Source organism: Tachysurus fulvidraco, chromosome 9, assembly GCF_022655615.1.
Source record: "Tachysurus fulvidraco isolate hzauxx_2018 chromosome 9, HZAU_PFXX_2.0, whole genome shotgun sequence".
In the NCBI taxonomy this organism is placed as follows: domain Eukaryota; kingdom Metazoa; phylum Chordata; class Actinopteri; order Siluriformes; family Bagridae; genus Tachysurus; species Tachysurus fulvidraco.
Window position 1 is genome coordinate 27,827,248 of NC_062526.1, and position 18,792 is coordinate 27,846,039.

At 41.2% G+C, this 18,792-nt stretch overlaps 1 protein-coding gene across 1 annotated transcript; it reads right to left on the minus strand.

The window, feature by feature from the left end:
• Positions 1-570: 570 nt before the first annotated feature.
• On the minus strand, positions 571-12,373 carry LOC113643297 (E3 ubiquitin/ISG15 ligase TRIM25-like). The gene is made up of 12 exons (XM_047817967.1): positions 11,754-12,373; positions 11,256-11,351; positions 10,883-11,116; positions 10,581-10,752; positions 10,293-10,352; positions 9,616-10,140; positions 3,104-3,750; positions 2,472-2,567; positions 2,099-2,332; positions 1,797-1,968; positions 1,553-1,612; positions 571-1,431 (listed from the first exon to the last, which is right to left on the minus strand). The coding sequence occupies exons 1-12, from the start codon at positions 12,345-12,347 to the stop codon at positions 899-901; spliced, it is 3,423 nt and encodes a 1,140-aa protein (XP_047673923.1). The 5' UTR covers positions 12,348-12,373; the 3' UTR covers positions 571-898.
• Between the last annotated feature and the right edge of the window lie 6,419 nt (positions 12,374-18,792).

Consider the following 18,792-nt stretch of genomic DNA (forward strand, 5'->3'; position numbering starts at 1 on the left):
TCTTTGTCTGGCCTGTCACCTAGGACCTGTTTGCCTTGGGAGACCCTACCAGGGGCAAAAAGCCCCAGACAACATAGCTCCTAGGATCATTCAGGCACGCAAATCCCTCCACCTAACTCTAACCCTCTCACGTATGGATGTAAATCAGTGGAGTTTTGTGTCCCTTTGTGTTTCAGTCATGGCCGATTTCCCCTCCCCAGAACACTGGTGGATCTCTCAGGGTTAGTCCTGATGCTGTTACTGACCCCTGTTCCAGTTCAAGTTGAATAAACATCTGAATCATTCATCCATCATGCTCCCACTGATTTTAGAGTCTAATCTGTGCTCTAACTGGTTCATTTCCAGGTTGAGGATTAGTGATTATGATCTTCTGTGGTCAGATTCTAGCGTATCATCTGTATTGGAAGAATTTTGTGCATCCTGCAGACCTCCAAAACTTCTGCGTGAAATCTCTTAACAGTTTAAACTGAGTGTTGTCCCCCCCCCCATCATATTTGTGTCAGGAGATTATAAATGTAAATATACCATGAAATGAAGACAAGATTTAAAGAAAGTCCTACAGAAGATTCTTTATTTGGAGTTCATCAGAATCATATCATTGGTGCAGATGTATGAATGATCTTTATACATAAGAGTGAATGTGATTGGTTTATTCTGAACACAGACACACCCCTTAAACCTACAAACCTCACTTCTAGATTAAAATAAAAATGATTACCATGTTACAAAGAATGAATATTCTGTGTTTGTGTTACATTTTACAAGTGTTTTGTTTCTCAGGAACGACCTCTTTAATGACACTATAATGAGTAATCCTGCTGAAATGAAACACTTTGTCTATAAGATCATTAATGATTCAATTTGTACTTGTTACTGACCATAAAACACCAGATACATGTTATTGTGGATCACACAACCTCACTTTTGACAGAAGACTAAGTGTAAACCCGGCATATAGAGGCTGAGTGAATGTGGTGTGGACTCTGTGGAGGAGCTTCATGGTGTGAGAGACACTGTAGAAGGACAGAGTTCCTGCCCTGTGATCCACATACACTCCTATTCTGGGGGATGATGGAACTCTGAGATCAGTCATAATGTTGTTGTGATAGAAAGAGAGAGAAGAAGAAGGTGAACATTCCAGACTAAAGGACTGTTTGTTGCGTCCAAGCCGACACTCATCACCCCGTCCTTTCCTCCTGATGTCTTTATATGAGACTGATATGGACACAATACCATCACCGCTCCACTCCACCTCCCAGTAACAGCGTCCACACACACTCTCCTTACACAACACCTGCCACCAGATGTCAAATCTCTCTGGATGATCAGAGTACTTCTGTTGTCTCATACTGACTGTCACTGCTCTGTTCTTCTCAGAAAGTATGAGGTTATAATTTGTCGTGTTGGGATCCAGAGTCAGAGAACAGAAATCTAAAATAAAAGAGCAAAACAAACTGAACAATGTGAACATGTTTGGTTTAATTCATTTAAAGGTGTGTGTGTGTGTGTGTGTGTGTGTGTGTGTGTGTGTGTGTGTGTGTGTGTGTTATACATTTCAGGAACTCTTCTCTGTTCTGTGGCTCTGGTGGTGAAATGATCTGAACTGTTGCAGCTGTGGAGACAAAAATGAAGAAAAAATCAGGTTGTGTAAACGATGGAAACAGATGAAAGTGATGAAGTCAGTTTATTGGTTTATAATGCAATGAGCAAACTGGAGCAGAAAATTAAGCAGGAGCATCGCTAAGAAATAAAGACGTCCATCATTGTGTTTCTCCAGCAGGAGCAGCTCCTCTTACCATGTGGAGGGATTTTGTTGATTTCCTCCTCACAGAATTCCTCCAGTATCTTCTTCAGATCTGAGAGAAAATTCCTCACTCCATCAAATGACAGATGTTGAGAGACCCTGATGCTAGACGTGTCCAAATCTGGTCTATCTAATAGAGGAGACTGATGTCCAGAAGCTAAATCCTACAGAGAAGAAAAGAAATGAAAGACACACTTGTGATGTCAGACAGGGACATTTATTGCTGCTTTAATGAGAGGTGTTTTAGAGAGTGTGAGGAACATCTGACTCTGTAGATCAGACAGTGTGTGTTACCTGGAGGAAATGGATGTGATCATGTGTGTGTGAAAGCTTCTCCATCTCAGTGACTCTCCTCTGAAGATCATCAATCTCCTGCTCCAGTTGCTCCAGGAGTCGTTCAGCTCGACTCAGTTCAGCCTTCTCCTGAGCTCTGATCATCTCCGTCACCTCCGAGCGCTTTTTCTCCATGGAGCTGATCAGCTCAGTAAAGATGATCTCATTGTCCTCCACTGCTGTCTGTGCACTGAGCTGTTAGGAGACACACAACACATGAAGGTCCATTTAAATCTCATCTCTCATTCTCTCTCTTACTGGGACTCTAAATGTCTCCATGTTGTCCATGTTGTGTGTGTTTCTAGGAGCAGCTCTGTCTCTGCTCACTGCTCACCTTTATAGTGTTCACAGCCTGTTTCAGCTCCTGCACCTTCTTCTGCTTCTCCTGGAGTCTCTGCTGGAATTTCATCTGCTCCTGATTTAACTCACCCTGAGGACACATAAGTTACTTTGAACTCTTGTTGAAGTTAATTCATTTACTTTATTAGTTCTTACAGCAGAATGTCTAATCACCCGGCAGCACAGTGTTGATGAATTCTGTTTGGTTACTACATTTTGTTGCAGGCTAGAAATAACCTCCATGATGTTTATAGTGAAAGACAAAAATAGTAAATTCTGATGATCCTGAAGGCCAAACTGATTAGTAAAGCTACTACTTTCAGTTTAATACAAATCCATTTGTTCTGTAGATTTCATGTGTGTGTGTGTGTGTGTGTATTCACCTGCCTCACCCTATCACTGGAATTTTTAATAACTGATCTGACTGGATTGTGATCATCACTGCATAGAAGCGTAATTCTCTGTTGTTCAGAATACATTCAGTTTAATAAACTTTTACAGAATCATTTTGATTAATACATAAATTGAAATAAAAGTCATAGTTTATTTAAAATCATATAACTAAAGGACCTGTTTGTAGACAGGAAACTATCATCAAGATTATTTAACTGTGGAAAACTTTCTCACCTGTTTCTCAGCTCTTCCTGCTGTAACTGATACAGCTTTGTGGCCTTTATGTTTATCCAACAGGCACAAAGAGCAAATACATCTCTGATCAGTACGACAGAAGATCTTCAGAACTTCATTGTGTTCAGAGCAGATCTTCTCTTGTAGATTTCCAGAGGCTTCAATTAATGTGTGTTTTTTCAAAGCAGAAATTTCAAGATGAGGTTTGAGATGAGTTTCACAAAATGAAGCCACACACACCACACAGAACTTGATGGCTTTGTGTTTTCTCCCGGTGCAGAAATCACACTCCACATCTCCAGGTCCAGCGTAACAGTGATCAGGAGAAGCAGCTTGGACTTCAGTCTTCTTCTTCAGTTTCTCCACCACTTCAGCCAGCATGTTGTTTCTGCGTAGAACAGGCCTTGGAGTGAAAGTGTCTCTGCACTGAGGACAGCTGTAGACATCCTTCTGATCCTCCTGATCCCAGCAGCCATTAATACACACCTTACAGAAACTGTGACCACAGGGGATAGTTACCGGATCCTTTGGGAGATCCAGACACACTGGACAGATGAACTGATCCTGATCTACTGAAATACTCGCCTCAGCCATTTTCCTGAACTCACAGAGAGAGTGTGAGAACGAAAGATCACTCATTTCATTTTCTGTTTATTAAGGGAGAGAAACTTCCTGGTTCTGGGTGGCAGAAAAAAAGGGGGTGTGGAGAGAGAGAGAGAGAGAGAGAGAGAGAGAGAGAGAGAGAGAGAGAGAGAGAGAGATTTTGAACACATGGTTTCATAAGTATCTTTTTGATACTGAAGATCTCTCACTTGCTAAGCTTTAAGCAATAGTGTACACTGATGACCTGTAACATTATAACCACCACATAATATCATCCATTCTGTCCTCGTGCCTCCAAAACAGCTTTGAGCCATCAAGGTCTAAAGTCCACAACTCCTCTTAATGAGTGCTGTGGTATTAAAGTTCATGTACGTTGAGAGTTGGAGTCTCCATGGATGAGTGACCTTGGTCTGTAGCAGTGTTTAGGTAGATTGTACAAATCAAAATGACCTCCGCATGAACCCCAGGATAGAAGGTTTCCCAGTAGAACATTACCCAGATCATAACCCTGCCTCTGCCCACTCATCTTCTTTCCAAATTTTATCCAGTTTTCACCTTTTGGAAGGTAGCTGCATCAGCTCCATGACCCTGTCACTGGTTCTCTGGATGTTCTTATAATTCTCTCCTGTTGTGTAACCTCCAAACTGTTACATTGCTGCTTTCATGAATATCTCAAAAAAACCCAAGCTGCTTTTACACGATTGCCTTCACACGGATTAGTACCTTACTGCTGTTCCACACAATCACCAGAGGAGGGAGGAAAAGATTAAAAAATATTAGTGCTGAAGGAGACACAGTGAGATCATACACCTCTAACGGGGAATGCAGAATTTTAGATGTTTGTGTATGACAGGAAACTTTTATTATGTGTGTGTGTGTGTGTGTGTGTGTGTGTGTGTGTGTGTGTGTGTGTGTGTGAAGCTTGTTGGTAGATCAGATTTTGCCCGCAGCTGGACAAATGCATATAACAAGTGTGAAATATTTACATGTGAGTAGCTTTTGTTTTTTCTGGAGGCCTAATGAAATGCAATGCCCAATTGTGTGTATGTGTGTGTGTTTGTGTGTGGTATGTGTATGTGTGTTTTAGGTGTGTGTGTTAGTGGACATTTTATGTGTGCATTTTCATGTCTGTATGTATGTTCATTGTGCTGAAAAGGGCAAAAGTGTGACCTAATGCCCCCCTAAATGTGGCCGGGTCAAAATGACCCAGGAGGATCCAATCCGCATAGTATATACTGGTCTGAACACATAGTTCAACGAAAATAGACATTAATTCATAGTTCATAATTTGGAACAATCCTGGTAAATTTCAGGTAAATATGTGTAAGAAAACACAAGTTATGACACATTAAACTTTCATCAAACCTTTCAGCTGGGTCAAATAGTCCGAAGGAAAATAGGAAGGTTAAACATAGTTGAAAGGAGTCGGATCACCAGAGTGAATCATTACGGCCATGTTGACGAAGGGAGAGGAGACTTTGTTTCTCCCTGCTCTGAAGAGGTGGAGTTTCTCTCCTCTGTTGTTCCCGTTGTTAAGGAAGAGTCTAGTCATTAGGGAGGCATTAATAATGCGCGGCGCAGCATGAATCGGCACCAGGACGCACGGGGAGTGATACTGACCGGGTACATCAGCAATAGCCAGGCTGTTTTCTCTCCTGTGTGCGCGCCTGCTGCGAGCTCCGGGGACAAGCCTGAAGCTCCAGGACTGAGGTGAGCTCCTCTGAAATAAACCTTATTTATGGGAGGACAGGAGTAAAGGACAAAGTCCGACTCATCTGAGGCTCTTTCTGTAAATGAGACAGAGTTCTGGCTATGGGTGGAGACAGGGATCATTTAGAAATTAATTATAGAAAGAAATTATTAAGGGTGTATCCTGCCTTGATGCCCGATGACGACTGAGATAGGCACAGGCTCCCCGTGACCCGAGAAGTTCGGATAAGCGGTAGAAAATGAATGAATGAATGAATATTCATTTTGATTATGATGTAATTGTGACAGGGGAGAGGGAAGAGGTTTCAGGTTCGGGGTGCTGAGTTTTTTCTGTCACCACTTTTGAACAAGAAACAATATCAAGGCTATAAAACTTGTCAAAACTCTGCGAATCACAAAAGTATCAGTGAGAAGTTGAGAACATTTTTCTATTCTGGCAACAAGGTGGTGGAATGAACTTCCCCTAGGGGTCCAGACAGCTGAGTCACTGGCTATTTTCAAATGACAGTTGAAGACCTACTTATTCATGAAACACTTCAACTAGCACTCCACACTTAACAGCCGACAAATGTGATGTATGTGTCAAATTTCAAGTTAATCTAAGCACGCCAAAAGCCTTAAATATGCCTGAAATAAAAGTAAACGATGCCATGGCAACAGTGTTTGAGATATTAAAAATCCGTTAACAATTTCACATTAGATTCAATCGCATGAATCCTCTAGGAGGAGTATTTAAAAGTTTACCGCATGCAGCTGTCAAAAAATCAACCTCTGTGACTGACACACTTCCTGGGGAATGTTGGTGGCGCTATACCCGGGACTCACAATAAGCACATCGATGCGAGTCTTGGCTGAACATACACACCGCGTGTCATCACAATAAGACATTTTTTGGCTTAGATAGAAGACACTTCCTGTTTCTCTGAATTCGCCATAACTTAGTCACCTCGCCATGGCAGCACCGTTCGAGATATCAAAACTCCCTTCGCAATTTAGCAAGTGCAACGTCTCGGCATCATGTTCACCACTTTTGGTGTCAATCGCATGAATGTCCTAGGAGGAATATTTAAAAGTTCACTACATGCAACTGTTGTGACTGACGCACTTCCTGGCGCCTATTGGTCAAGATTCACAATAGGCAGATCGATGCGATCGGAATCCTTGGCCGAACATACACACCGCGTGTCATTCCAATAAAACATTTTTTGCTTTAGATATCAGACATTTCCTGTTTCTCTGAATTCACCATAACTTAGTCGCCTCACCATGGCAGCACCGTTCGAGATATCAAAAATCCTTTCGGAATTTAGGAAGTGCAATTTCTCGGCATCATGTTCACCACGTTTGATGTCAATCGCATGAATTCCCTAGGAGGACTATTTAAAAGTTCACCGCATGCAATTATGAAATAATCCAAAATGGCCGACTTCCTGTTGGGCCGGAGCTCATAGTTTAGAGCACGAAAGTTGTTCGGGTCGATGAGATCTCTATGTGTACCAACTCTCGTACATATGCGTACATAATTGCCCGATCTGTGCACAAATGTTTGTTTTTGCATTTCAGAGGGTGCTACAGAGCCCCCCTGCCATGCACGTATTCCAGCCTTTGCCCAAGCCTAGCGTCACCCAACTCTGACATGTGTGCCAAATTTCAAAAGTTTTTGAGCATGTTAAGGGACCCCAATTGGCCAATGTGTGCAAAACAAACAAACAAACAAATAAATAATATTAAACCTGAGCAAAAACAATAGGGCTTCGCACCGTTCGGTGCTCAGTTCCTAATAATAATCCCGAGAAAAAACAATAGGGCTTCGCACCAGTCGGTGCTCGGGCCCTAAATATATGATATAAAATATAGTAGTACATAACCTAACACAACACACTGTGCCATCAATCAGGAATAAACACACAGCTGAGGAATTGAGGAAACTCCAAAACAGGTGAACACAATCAAAACAGGAAATAAAGCAAACACCAGAGAAGACATTTTAAAATAAATGAGCGACAGTGCCCTCTCCTGGTGTGAGAAGGAAATGTCTGTTACAGCGAGAGCTGATATACTGTAGGATCAGATCCTGGTGAGTAATGCTGACAAATTCAAATTGATGAGAAAATATCAAACTGTCCCTAAATGAGAAAATGTCTGAAATAAAGTCAAGGTTTAATTTTCAGACTAAAAGTCAGGAGAGTTGATTAACTGTTGATTAAAGCTGTAGGATTTGTCAGGTATAAACATAAAGTCTCTTGCTCTCGCTGTTGAATTCTGGATTCTGATTGGTCCAAAGCTGTTGATTAGTTCACTAGTGCAGGGATTGTTCACATTTTATCTTTATAAAACATGTCTTATTATTATATATTATTACACTGTAACTCTAAATAGATAAAAACTAAGCTATTGGTCAGGTGCAGTCTGGTCTGTAGGTAGCGATGCATGATGGGAAATGGGGTTCAATGTTTGTGTAGATCTGAAGTGATGAGTATTTTCTTCTAATACCATATCCTTGAGTTTTATTCTGTAAATATCATCCAGTTCTCCATGTAACAGTAACTTACTGACTCACATTGGAGATGGTGGTGGAGACTCAGTGGTCTGACCCCTCTCACACGTATGGATGTAAATCAGTGGAGTTTTGTGTCCCGTTGTGTTTCAGTCATGGCCGATTTCCCCTCCACAGAACACTGGTGGATTTCTCAGGGTGAGTCCTGACTCTGTTACTGACCCCTGTTCCAGTTCCAGTGGAGTAAACATCTTGTAATGTTCTGAGTTTTGTGTTTCAGCAAACTTTAGTGTCTTTTTATTTTGAAAGAGATTTCATTTGAATGTATTTAATTATTTTTGTAATTTTATGTTTTTCTTATCAATCCATGTAATTTTCATTTTTTATATAGCACAAGGGAAAAAAATGACTAAAAAATTAGTTTACATTGGTGTGACGTCACTTAGAGGCGCTGTTGCGTCTGACTCTCTCAGTTCTACATGTGACTGAAGAGAGTCAGGTTGGTTTCTTTGCATCTCTGTACAACGAGTAATACAAATGTAAAAAGAGTTAAAAATATTAGTTGATATTAAAGTTAGAAGTGTTAGAAAGATGGATTGAGTTTATATTTTTGATTTTCTGTGAGAAGTTAGATGCATTTCAAGTTTTAGAAATGAACGGCCTTAATTTGTTTGTTTAATCTTGCCGCCCGCATGGAAATTTAGAGTGCGAGTTTTTCCTTTTAATATTCGTTTTAAATACAAAATTTTGGTGGATTGAGTCTGAAGATATGTTATGTTGTTTATTTGCCTTTAATTGAGTATGTGTGTGTTTTTTTATTTAAGTCGTGTATTTTGTATATTTAGCCAACTGAGACCCAGATTTTAAGTTTGCAGTCACTGTGTTAATGGAAGACAGGATTAATCTGTTTGTCTCACATCCTTCAGACAGACTGTTGGTGAGAGGATGTGTGTGTGTGTGTGTGTGTGATCGATCGATCCCGTGTCTTTTGCTTAATAAACTGCAGACGTGATTCACCAAAGAGCCTGGAGTCGGTGTGTCATTTGTGGTGCTGGGTGAAATCCGCTACAATCTGAATCATTCATCCATCATGTTCACACAGGTTTTAGTGTTTAATCTGTTCTCTAACTGGTTCATTTCCAGGTTCAGGATTAGTGATGATGATCTTCGGGGGTCAGATTCTGGTGTATCATCTGTATTGGAAGAATTTTGTGCATCCTGCAGACCTCCAAAACTTCTGATTGAAATCTCTTAACAGTTTGAACTGTGTGTTATGTGTTGCCCCCCCTCCCCCCCCATCATATTTGTGTCAGGAGATTCTAAATGTAAATAAAGCATCAAATTTAAAGAAAGTCCTACAGAAGCTTCTTTATTTGGAGTTCATCAGAATCATATCATTGGTGCAGATGTATGAATGATCTTTGTACATAAGAGTGAATGTGATTGGTTTATTCTGAACACAGACACACCCCTTAAACCTACAAACCTCACTTCTAGATTAAAATAAAAATGATTACCATGTTACAAAGAATGAATATTCTGTGTTTGTGTTACATTTCACAAGTGTTTTGTTTCTCAGGAACGACCTCTTTAATGACACTATAATGAGTAATCCTGCTGAAATGAAACACTTTGTCTATAAGATCATTAATCATTCAATTTGTACTTGTTACTGACCATAAAACACCAGATACATGTTATTGTGGATCACACAACCTCACTTTTGACAGGAGACCAAGTGTAAACCCAGCATATAGAGGCTGAGTGAATGTGGTGTGGACTCTGTGGAGGAGCTTCATGGTGTCAGAGACACTGTAGAAGGACAGAGTTCCTGCACTGTGATCCACATATACTCCTATTCTGGGGGATGATGGAACTCTGAGATCAGTCTTAATGTTGTTGTGATAGAAAGAGAGAGAAGAGGAAGAAAAACATTCCAGACTCCAGGACAGTTTGTTGCGTCCAAACAAACACTCAATACCATCTCCTTTCCTGCTGATATCTTTATATGAGACTGATATGGACACACCATCACTGCTCCACTCCACCTCCCAGTAACAGCGTCCACACACACTCTCCTTACACAACACCTGCCACCAGGTGTCAAATCTCTCTGGATGATCAGAGTACTTCTGCTCTCTCATACTGAATGTCACCACCCTGTTCTTCTCAGACAGAATGAGGTGACCATATGTCGTGTTGGGATCCAGAGTCAGAGAACAGAAATCTAAAATAAAAGAGAAAAACAAACTGAACAATGTGGACATGTTGGGTTTAATTCACAGAATACTGTATATTCATGTGAATTCAGTGTGTGTGTGTGTGAGTGTGTGTGTGTGTGTGTGTGTGTGTGTGTGTGTGTGTGTGTGTGTGTTATACATTTCAGAAACTCTTCTCTGTTCTGTGGCTCTGGTGGTGAAATGATCTGAACTGCTGCAGCTGTGGCGAGAAAAATGGAGATGAAGATCATCAGGTTGTGTAAAAGATGGAAACAGATGAAAGTGATGAAGTCAGTTAATTCATCTGAAATCAGTATTTTACTTCTAAGTGTCAGGTGAGTAAACTGGAGCAGAAAAGTAAGCAGGAGCATCGCTAAGAAATAACACTTTACAGAGCGAGTAAAGACGTCCATCATTATGTTTCTCCAGCAGGAGCAGCTCCTCTTACCATATGGAGGGATTTTGTTGAATTCCTCCTCACAGAATTCCTCCAGTCTATTCTTTAGATCTGAGAGAGAATTCCTCACTCCATCAAATGACAGATGTTGAGGGACACTGATGCTGGACGTGACAAAATCTGTTCTGTTTAATAGAGGAGACTGAGGTCCAGAAGCTAAAGCCTACAGAGAAGAAATGAGATGAAAGACACACTTGTGATGTCAGACAGGGACATTTATTGCTGCTTTAATGAGAGGTGTTTTAGAGAGTGTGAGGAACATCTGACTCTGTAGATCAGACAGTGTGTGTTACCTGGAGGAAATGGATGTGATCATGTGTGTGTGAAAGCTTCTCCATCTCAGTGACTCTCCTCTGAAGATCATCAATCTCCTGCTCCAGTTGCTCCAGGAGTCGTTCAGCTCGACTCAGTTCAGCCTTCTCCTGAGCTCTGATCATCTCCGTCACCTCCGAGCGCTTTTTCTCCATGGAGCTGATCATCTCAGTAAAGATGATCTCATTGTCCTCCACTGCTGTCTGTGCACTGAGCTGTTAGGAGACACACAACACATGAAGGTCCATTTAAAGCTCATCTCTCATTCTCTATCTTACTGGGACTCTAAATGTCTCCATGTTGTCCATGTTGTGTGTGTTTCTAGGAGCAGCTCTGTCTCTGCTCACTGCTCACCTTTATAGTGTTCACAGTCTGTTTCAGCTCCTGCACCTTCTTCTGCTTCTCCTGGTGTCTCTGCTGGAACTTCATCTGCTCCTCCTTTAACTCACTCTGAGGACACATATGATGTTTTAAATGATGTCGGGTTAAATATTATTGACAGTTAAATGGTTAAAGTTCACTACTGTCTTGTTCAGATTAGTTTAAGTAGTAAAATGTCTGTTGGCCGAGTGAAGGTTCACTCATCTGATCTGTTTATGACGAACACTGAGTAAAGATATGTTTACTGAATACATTTATTTTACTTAACTCTTCAATCACAAGTTTAATCTTGTAACTGACCAAATACTAATCTTTGTATAATATTAAACTTTTTGTATAATGTTTCTTATGTTCTGTGAAGCTGCTATGAGACAACGTCCATTGTTAAAAGCTCTATACAAATAAATTTGAAGTGAATTGAACCAAAGCTGCTGAATCTAAATGAGAAATATCATTCGGATGAGTTCTCACCTGTTTCTCAGCTCTTCCTGCTGCAACTGGTACAGCGTCGTGGCCTTTATGTTTATCCAACAGGCACAAAGAGCAAATACATCTCTGATCAGTACGACAGAAGAACTTCAGAACTTCATCGTGTTCAGAGCAGATCTTCTCTTGTAGATTTCCAGAGGCTTCAATTAATGTGTGTTTTTTCAAAGCAGGAATATCAAGATGAGTTTTAAGATGAGTTTCACAAAATGAAGCCACACACACCAGACAGGACTTGATGGCTTTGTATCTTCTCCCTGTGCAGAAATCACACTCCACATCTCCAGGTCCAGCGTAACAGTGAGCAGGAGAAGCTGTTTGGTCTTCAGTCTTCTTCTTCAGTTTCTCCACCACTTCAGCCAGCATGTTGTTTCTGCGTAGAACAGGCCTTGGAGTGAAAGTGTCTCTGCACTGAGGACAGCTGTAGACGTCCTTCTGATCCTCTTGATCCCAGCAGCCATTAATACACACCTTACAGAAACTGTGACCACAGGAGAGAGTCACCGGATCCTTCAGGAGATCCAGACACACTGAACAGCTGAACTGATCCTGATCTACTGAAATACTCGCCTCTGCCATTTTCCTGAACTCACAGAGAGAGAGAGTGTGTGTGTGTGTGTGTGAGAGAGAGAGAGAGAGAGAGAGAGAGAGAGAGAGAGAGAGAGAGAGTGTCACTCAGAGCATTTTCTGTGAAATAAGGGAGAGAGACTTCCTGCTTCTGGGTGGCAGAGAAATGGGGTGGAGAGGGCGGGAGAGAGAGAGAGCAAGAGAGAGAGAGAGAGAGAGAGAGAGAGAGATTTTGACCACATGGTTGTAAGAGTATCTTTGTGATCCTGAAGATCTCTCACTTGTTAAGCTTTAAATAATAGTGTACACTGATGAGCTGTAACATTATAACCACCACATAATATTATGCATTCTGTCCTCGTGCCTCTAAAACAGCTTTGAGCCATCAAGGTCTAAAGTTCACAAAACCTCTTAAGGAGTGCCGTGGTATTAAAGTTCATGTAAGTTGAGAGGTGGAGTCTCGATGGATCGTTTTTTTCGTCCACCAGATCCCACAGATGCTTGATCAAATTTGTATGTGTGGAAATTGGAAGCCAATTCATGTTCCTCAAATCATTCCTGAACTGCAGAGTAACTCTAACTGATGACTCTAACATTAGCAATCCAATGTTGCAATGATAGAGTGATCTTGGTCTGTAGCAGTGATTAGGTAGGTTGTACAAATTAAAATAACCTCCACATGAACCCCAGGATCCAAGGTTTCCCAGTAGAACATTACCCAGATCATAACCCTGCCTCTGCCCACTCATCTTCTTTCCAAAGTTCATCCAGTTTTCATCTCCTAGAAGGTAGCTGCATCAGCGAACCTTGAGCTCAATGACTTCTTCACTGGTTCTCAGGATGTTCTTATAATCCCCTCCTGCTGTGTCCTGGAAGACGTTAATCTCCAAACTGTTACATTGCTTTTTGCATGAAGATCTAAAAAAAAACCAAGCTGCTTTTACACCATCTCCTTCAAACGGTTTAGTAACTTGCTGCTGTTCCACACAATCACCAGAAGAGGGTGGAAGAGATTAAAAAATATTAGTGTTGGAGATACAGTGAGATCATCATAAACCTCTCACGGGGAATGCAGAATTTTAGACGTTTGAGTACGACAGGAAACATTTATTATTTATGACAGGAAACTTATTTTTTAAGTGTTGAACTCACAATAAAAATAACTTATAACAGGCCTGAAAGTGTGTGTGCCCTGCGATGGGTTGGCACTCCGTCCAGGGTGTATCCTGCCTTGATGCCTGATGACGCCTGAGATAGGCACAGGCTCCCCGTGACCCGAGGTAGTTCGGATAAAGCGGTAGAAAATGAGTGAGTGAGTGAGAAGAGGCCTGAAGTTCTGATGTTGGTGGCAAGTCCAGTGATGTCCAGGTAAAGTACATCACATTTTAGACTAATTTGCATTTTTTTTGGAATCATTATGATTATTTGCATATAACAAAATACATTTAAACTACAATAATGAAGGTTTTCCTAAAGCCAGTGTTGACAAGTTGAATACAACATGGTTTACTAACAGATAAGAACTTATTTCTTTGGTCACGGCACCACAAGAGAACTGTTATGAGAGCCATGAGGGCTCCCTCTGCTGTCCTGCAGAGGATTTGCTGCACTTTATCATCAGGACTCCCACTATTTCCCACAATTCATTGCACCACCGACTCAGCACACCTGTTTCCTGTTTGTTATCACCTGGTCTATTTGAGCTCACTCAGAACTCTCTGATGTCGTGAAGTATTGTTAGCACTGTGTGCATTATTCTGTTCTGTCTATTGCCTTGTTTCGACCCTGCTTGTTTATCGTGTTTATGAATGTTTGCTACCTGCTCTGACCTACGCCCGGATTATTGACTACTGTTTTTGGATTTCCTTTGATATTGTTGTTTACCTGATGTTTGACCCTTGCCTGTTTTGGATATTGCCTAATAAACCAGCATTTGGATCTAACCTGTTCCACTTGCGTGACAGAATACTTGGCCCGACGAGATCCAGTGGTTTATTTCATCACTGCAACCAAATCCAGCATTCCCAGTAAGTCTTCCGGCACCTTTATCGACCACTCATCTAAGGATTCAGCAGTGATATCTCCCCGTTCCGGTTGGTGTGTTCCCGTACCCTGACATGTACCGATATAGTGGCATACAAGTTCAAGTGTTGCCCACCTCCACTGAGGAAGAATGGTGGGACACATTGGATGACTTGATGTCTCTCTGCCAACAAGGACGAGCGGTGAGTTGTTTTTGCCCAATTATTCTGAACATGTGCAGCTGGTTTGAACCTCAGCGACTTGGAATTAAAGTTGTATTTAAATGACGGTTTGGATGAGCCTTTGTCTCGGGCAGAGATGCAAAACTTACACATTTTGGACTTCTGGGGTTTTGTCAGTAATTTAGAAAGCCGAACCCGATGGAACTTATGGGAAAACCCGGATGAAAAATCCTCTACTCCCAAAATATCCGCCACCACGCCGGTATCTGCTCCTAAAATAGCCGCTGCCACACCTGCCTCTACTCCCAAAATGGCCTTTGTCTACATATTATTCTTTTGAGTCAATTGCCATAAAAATCAATGGAGCGATTCCTACCATCCTCATAACTATCTACTGCCCTCCCAAGAACAATAATGCCTTTTTAACTGAACTATCTGAACTCTTGACTTATCTATGTTCCATATCCTCAAATGTTATCCTTCTGGGTGAGTTTAACATTCATGTAGATAATGTCAGTAATGCATCTAAAAGCGAATTTTTATCATCTTTGGTATACAACACTTTAACACACTGCCCACTCATATTAAGGGGCACACTCTTGATCTCGTTTGCTGCTCTGGTATAACACCTTTTAATTGTAATGTCTCTGATCTATCCATGTCAGATCACTTTCTGGTGTCATTTTGTGCCAAACTAGCTATTTTTAAGGTAAACCTGTGTTGCCGATTACATTTCGGAACATTAAGAACATTGATTTACCTACATTTGCTGATGAACTTGCCATTTTCTCCAGTAAATCTGTTTTATCTACTGTTGATGAACTGGTAAAATATTACGATGATTGACTGAGCATGATTTTAGATGAATTCGCACCTGTGAAAACTCAAACTGTTTCATTTGTACATTCAGCTCCTTGGTTTACACCTGAACTGTGTGAATTTAAAACTAAAGGCCGTAGGTTAGAGTGGCTGTACGTCAAGTCTTTTGCCGTTGGTTACCAAAATTGTTCATGGTTCACTTGGTTCTGGTTTTGTACCCCCATCGCTTAATCTATTATCACACCCATACTTAATGAACCAGGGGGTAATCCATTCAATTTTGAAAATTTTCATCCTATTTCAAATGTACCATTTATCTCTAAGGTAGTTGAAAAGTGTATTGCAACTCAAATTCATGAAAATCTGTCCAATAATAACTTGTATGAAACCACATTCTGAGCACAGCACTGAGACTGCTCTTGTCAGAATAACCAATGATCTACTGTTGGCAGCTGACTCGGGGCTTTTAACTATACTTGTCCTTCTAGACTTGAGCGCTGCCTTTGATTCTATCTCACATAAGATACTTCTTGAAAGATTAGTTTCCAATGGTATTACTGGCACTGTTCTGTCTTGGTTTAGGGCAGGGGTCGGCAACGTTATGTTCAATGAAAATTGAGTGAAAAAAATGTTTAATGTATAATTGAGTCCTCTTCATATTCATGGATGGGCTCTCAAGTTTTGAAGACAGGTAACCGTGACATCTCCAACCCCTTCGCAACCCCAATTTTTTTCATTGGTTGTTGCGTTAAATCTTTCCCAGAATGTGATTTTCTCTGATTGGCTATTGTATAGCCCCTTTTTTGATTGGCTGATAAGTGTCCGGCTCGACTAAGAACTGAGACGCGCTTGATTCCTGCCCGGTTCCATAGAAACAGCGGTGCGGAATGATACATTTTGGGTGCTGCGGCTTATTAAATATATGATAGTCAGTTTTTCCGCATGAGAAATACGATGTGTGGCGCGAGAGCGTAAGAAAAGACCGAAATGCATGACACCATAATTTTAACTTGCCGGCTGCAGCAAACCAAAAAAGCGTCTGCTTCTGTGTGTTGGATTTCGCAAGTCGGCGGTTATGACACGTATTTTGAGCAACAAAAAAAACTAAAAACGGTTTATTTTAATGATACAAGAGCATCATAATCTTAGAATTTAGAATTACATTTTTAAAAAACTAACTAAAATAAAATACATTTAAATTAAACATTTATTTTCCAAATCTACAGGGAGCCGCAGCAGAGGGATGAAAGAGCCACTTGCGGCTCCGGAGCTGCGGGTTGCCGACCCCTGGTTTAGGTCATATCTATCTGGGCACAGTCAGTGTATTCAATTAAAAGGTTTTATTTCAAGAACATCTACAGTCACCACTGGTGTTCCCCTGGGTTCTGTCTTGGGCCCACTTCTTTTCATTATATATATATGCTTCCTCTTGGTGATATCTTAAGGAAATATGGTACTAATTTTCACTGCTATGCGGATGACACCCAACTCTACCTGTCTGCCACACCCACTGGTACTTTTCCTCATGCCGTCTTTGTCAAGCTGTTTAGCTTAACTTAAAGACTGGCTCTCAGTGAACTTTTTGAAGGTAAATGGCAATAAAACTGAGGCTCTGCTTGTTGGCACTAGATCTGTACAATACTGCAATCTGTCCTTCCTCTCAAACCTGTTAAGGCACTCGCCCCCTATTTGCAGGTTTTTCGCCTACATGACCTACCCACATAAAAAGTGGTACACCTCCCACATACTTTGACACACAGGGGTGAGCCTGGTCTCATTGGAAAGAAGATTCTCTAGTTTCAGATACAAGTGTCAGAGTGATTCCATTCCTTACTGACACAAAGTTACAGAGGCTAGAATGGAAGGTTTTGATTTCCGTTTGAGTTGTTTACCTGATAAACTGATTAATCTTATTGCTCTGGAACATGTTAGGAACCAAATAACAACTGAGGGTCATAGCCACATGTCTTGGCTTTTCCCAAAAAAAATCAAGTCAAAAGACCCCAAAATGGCTTCTATAAAAATATTTTTCTACGGATATGTCCGTCCGGTCATGTTTTTCTTGTTTACTGTGTAACTTTGAATTAAAAGACTGCATGCTCAGTTTAAAAGGCCTAAAACAAAGAGAACCCCTCTGCCTAGAAGTCTGCTGTTAAAAAAGGCCTGTAACCTGACACCCTGAGGTGTGAGAGTGTGAAAGTTGAGAATTGCGCAATAAACCCATTGCGCAGCCATTTCTGTACAGCTCAGGCCTCAGAGACGTGTCATGTTGCATACCGTTGGAATCGTCTCCTTATTGGCTAAAGAGCTGTCCTGGTTCATGAAATTGCTACTGGAGGGAGCAATTGTCAGTCAATGGGAGGGTGTCCCACCTAGGATGGAGAGACATCATTGGCTTCTCAGCCGTCTATCTCTGCACTACAAGTGCCAATTGGCACAAGTGAGGGCTTGTTTGATTCGTTAGGCCCTGGACTATAAATCTTATGCAACAGTGTAGTTTTAAAAGCCTCATGGGAGAAGTGAGAGCCAAAACAAAGGATGAAGGTGAACTGCTGTTTCCAGTTTTCGGTCAGAAACGGAATATTTGCGAGGCAACCAAAGCATTTTGGATTAAAAGGCTTACAGATTCCAGTTCCTTGGACTCTTGGGGATTTTTATGAAGCATTTGTTTTGGAAAATAATACCCTAGTGAAGAAAGGGAAGCGTCTAAATGTAAGGGAACAACTGGTCTAGCGCCGCCTAGTTCAGTTCACTACCAATTTTGATTCAAATAGTATGACGGCTATAAATCATATTATGCTTTGTGTGTGGGCTTAAAAAAATCTTGAGAGTCTAAGCTTTAATACAAAAATAAGTTTAACCGTGAATTTAGAGGATTTAATGCTTAAAAGCTACAATGAATTTGCTTCAGCCTCATCCCCTAGTGGTCATTTTCTGTGTTGTGCCGTGGACGGCACGACGGTTATATAACAGTTTGGGTGTCATCTTGGATAGCACACTATCTTTTAAAGCTCAAATTAATAACAGCACACGGATTGCATACCTCCATTTGTGCAACATTAATCGTCTCAGTCCCTTTCTTTCTAATAATAATACTGCAGTTCTCATTCACTCACTAGTCACTTCACGTATAGACTATTGCAAGTTATGTCAAGTTTAATGATCCACAGGGCTACAGAGGTATGTTCTCTCGGTTCCAGGCTTCCTGTATTTGCTATGGCACCGTGGTATGCTTGCTGCTCTTGTTTCACCAGGCCGTTCCCAAACCCATGACTCAATCATCTGACTCTCCAGAGCCATCTGAACCATCTTACTGTTCCGGCTCATCTGAATTATCTGACTCTTCTGAACCATACTGTATGCACCAATTGAGTCACCGGAGTTATCGGATTCAACCAGACCCACTGACCCAACCGAATCACCTGCCTCGACTG

Coding starts and splice junctions, on each gene's coding strand:
- LOC113643297 (XM_047817967.1), bottom strand. CDS start 12,347: ATGGCAGAGGCGAGTATTTCAGTAGATCAGGATCAGTTCAGCTGTTCA. Junction 10,141..10,292: donor CAGAGAAGAGTTTCTGAAAT/GTATAACACACA, acceptor CTTTTATTTTAG/ATTTCTGTTCTCTGACTCTG. Junction 1,432..1,552: donor CAGAGAAGAGTTCCTGAAAT/GTATAACACACA, acceptor CTTTTATTTTAG/ATTTCTGTTCTCTGACTCTG.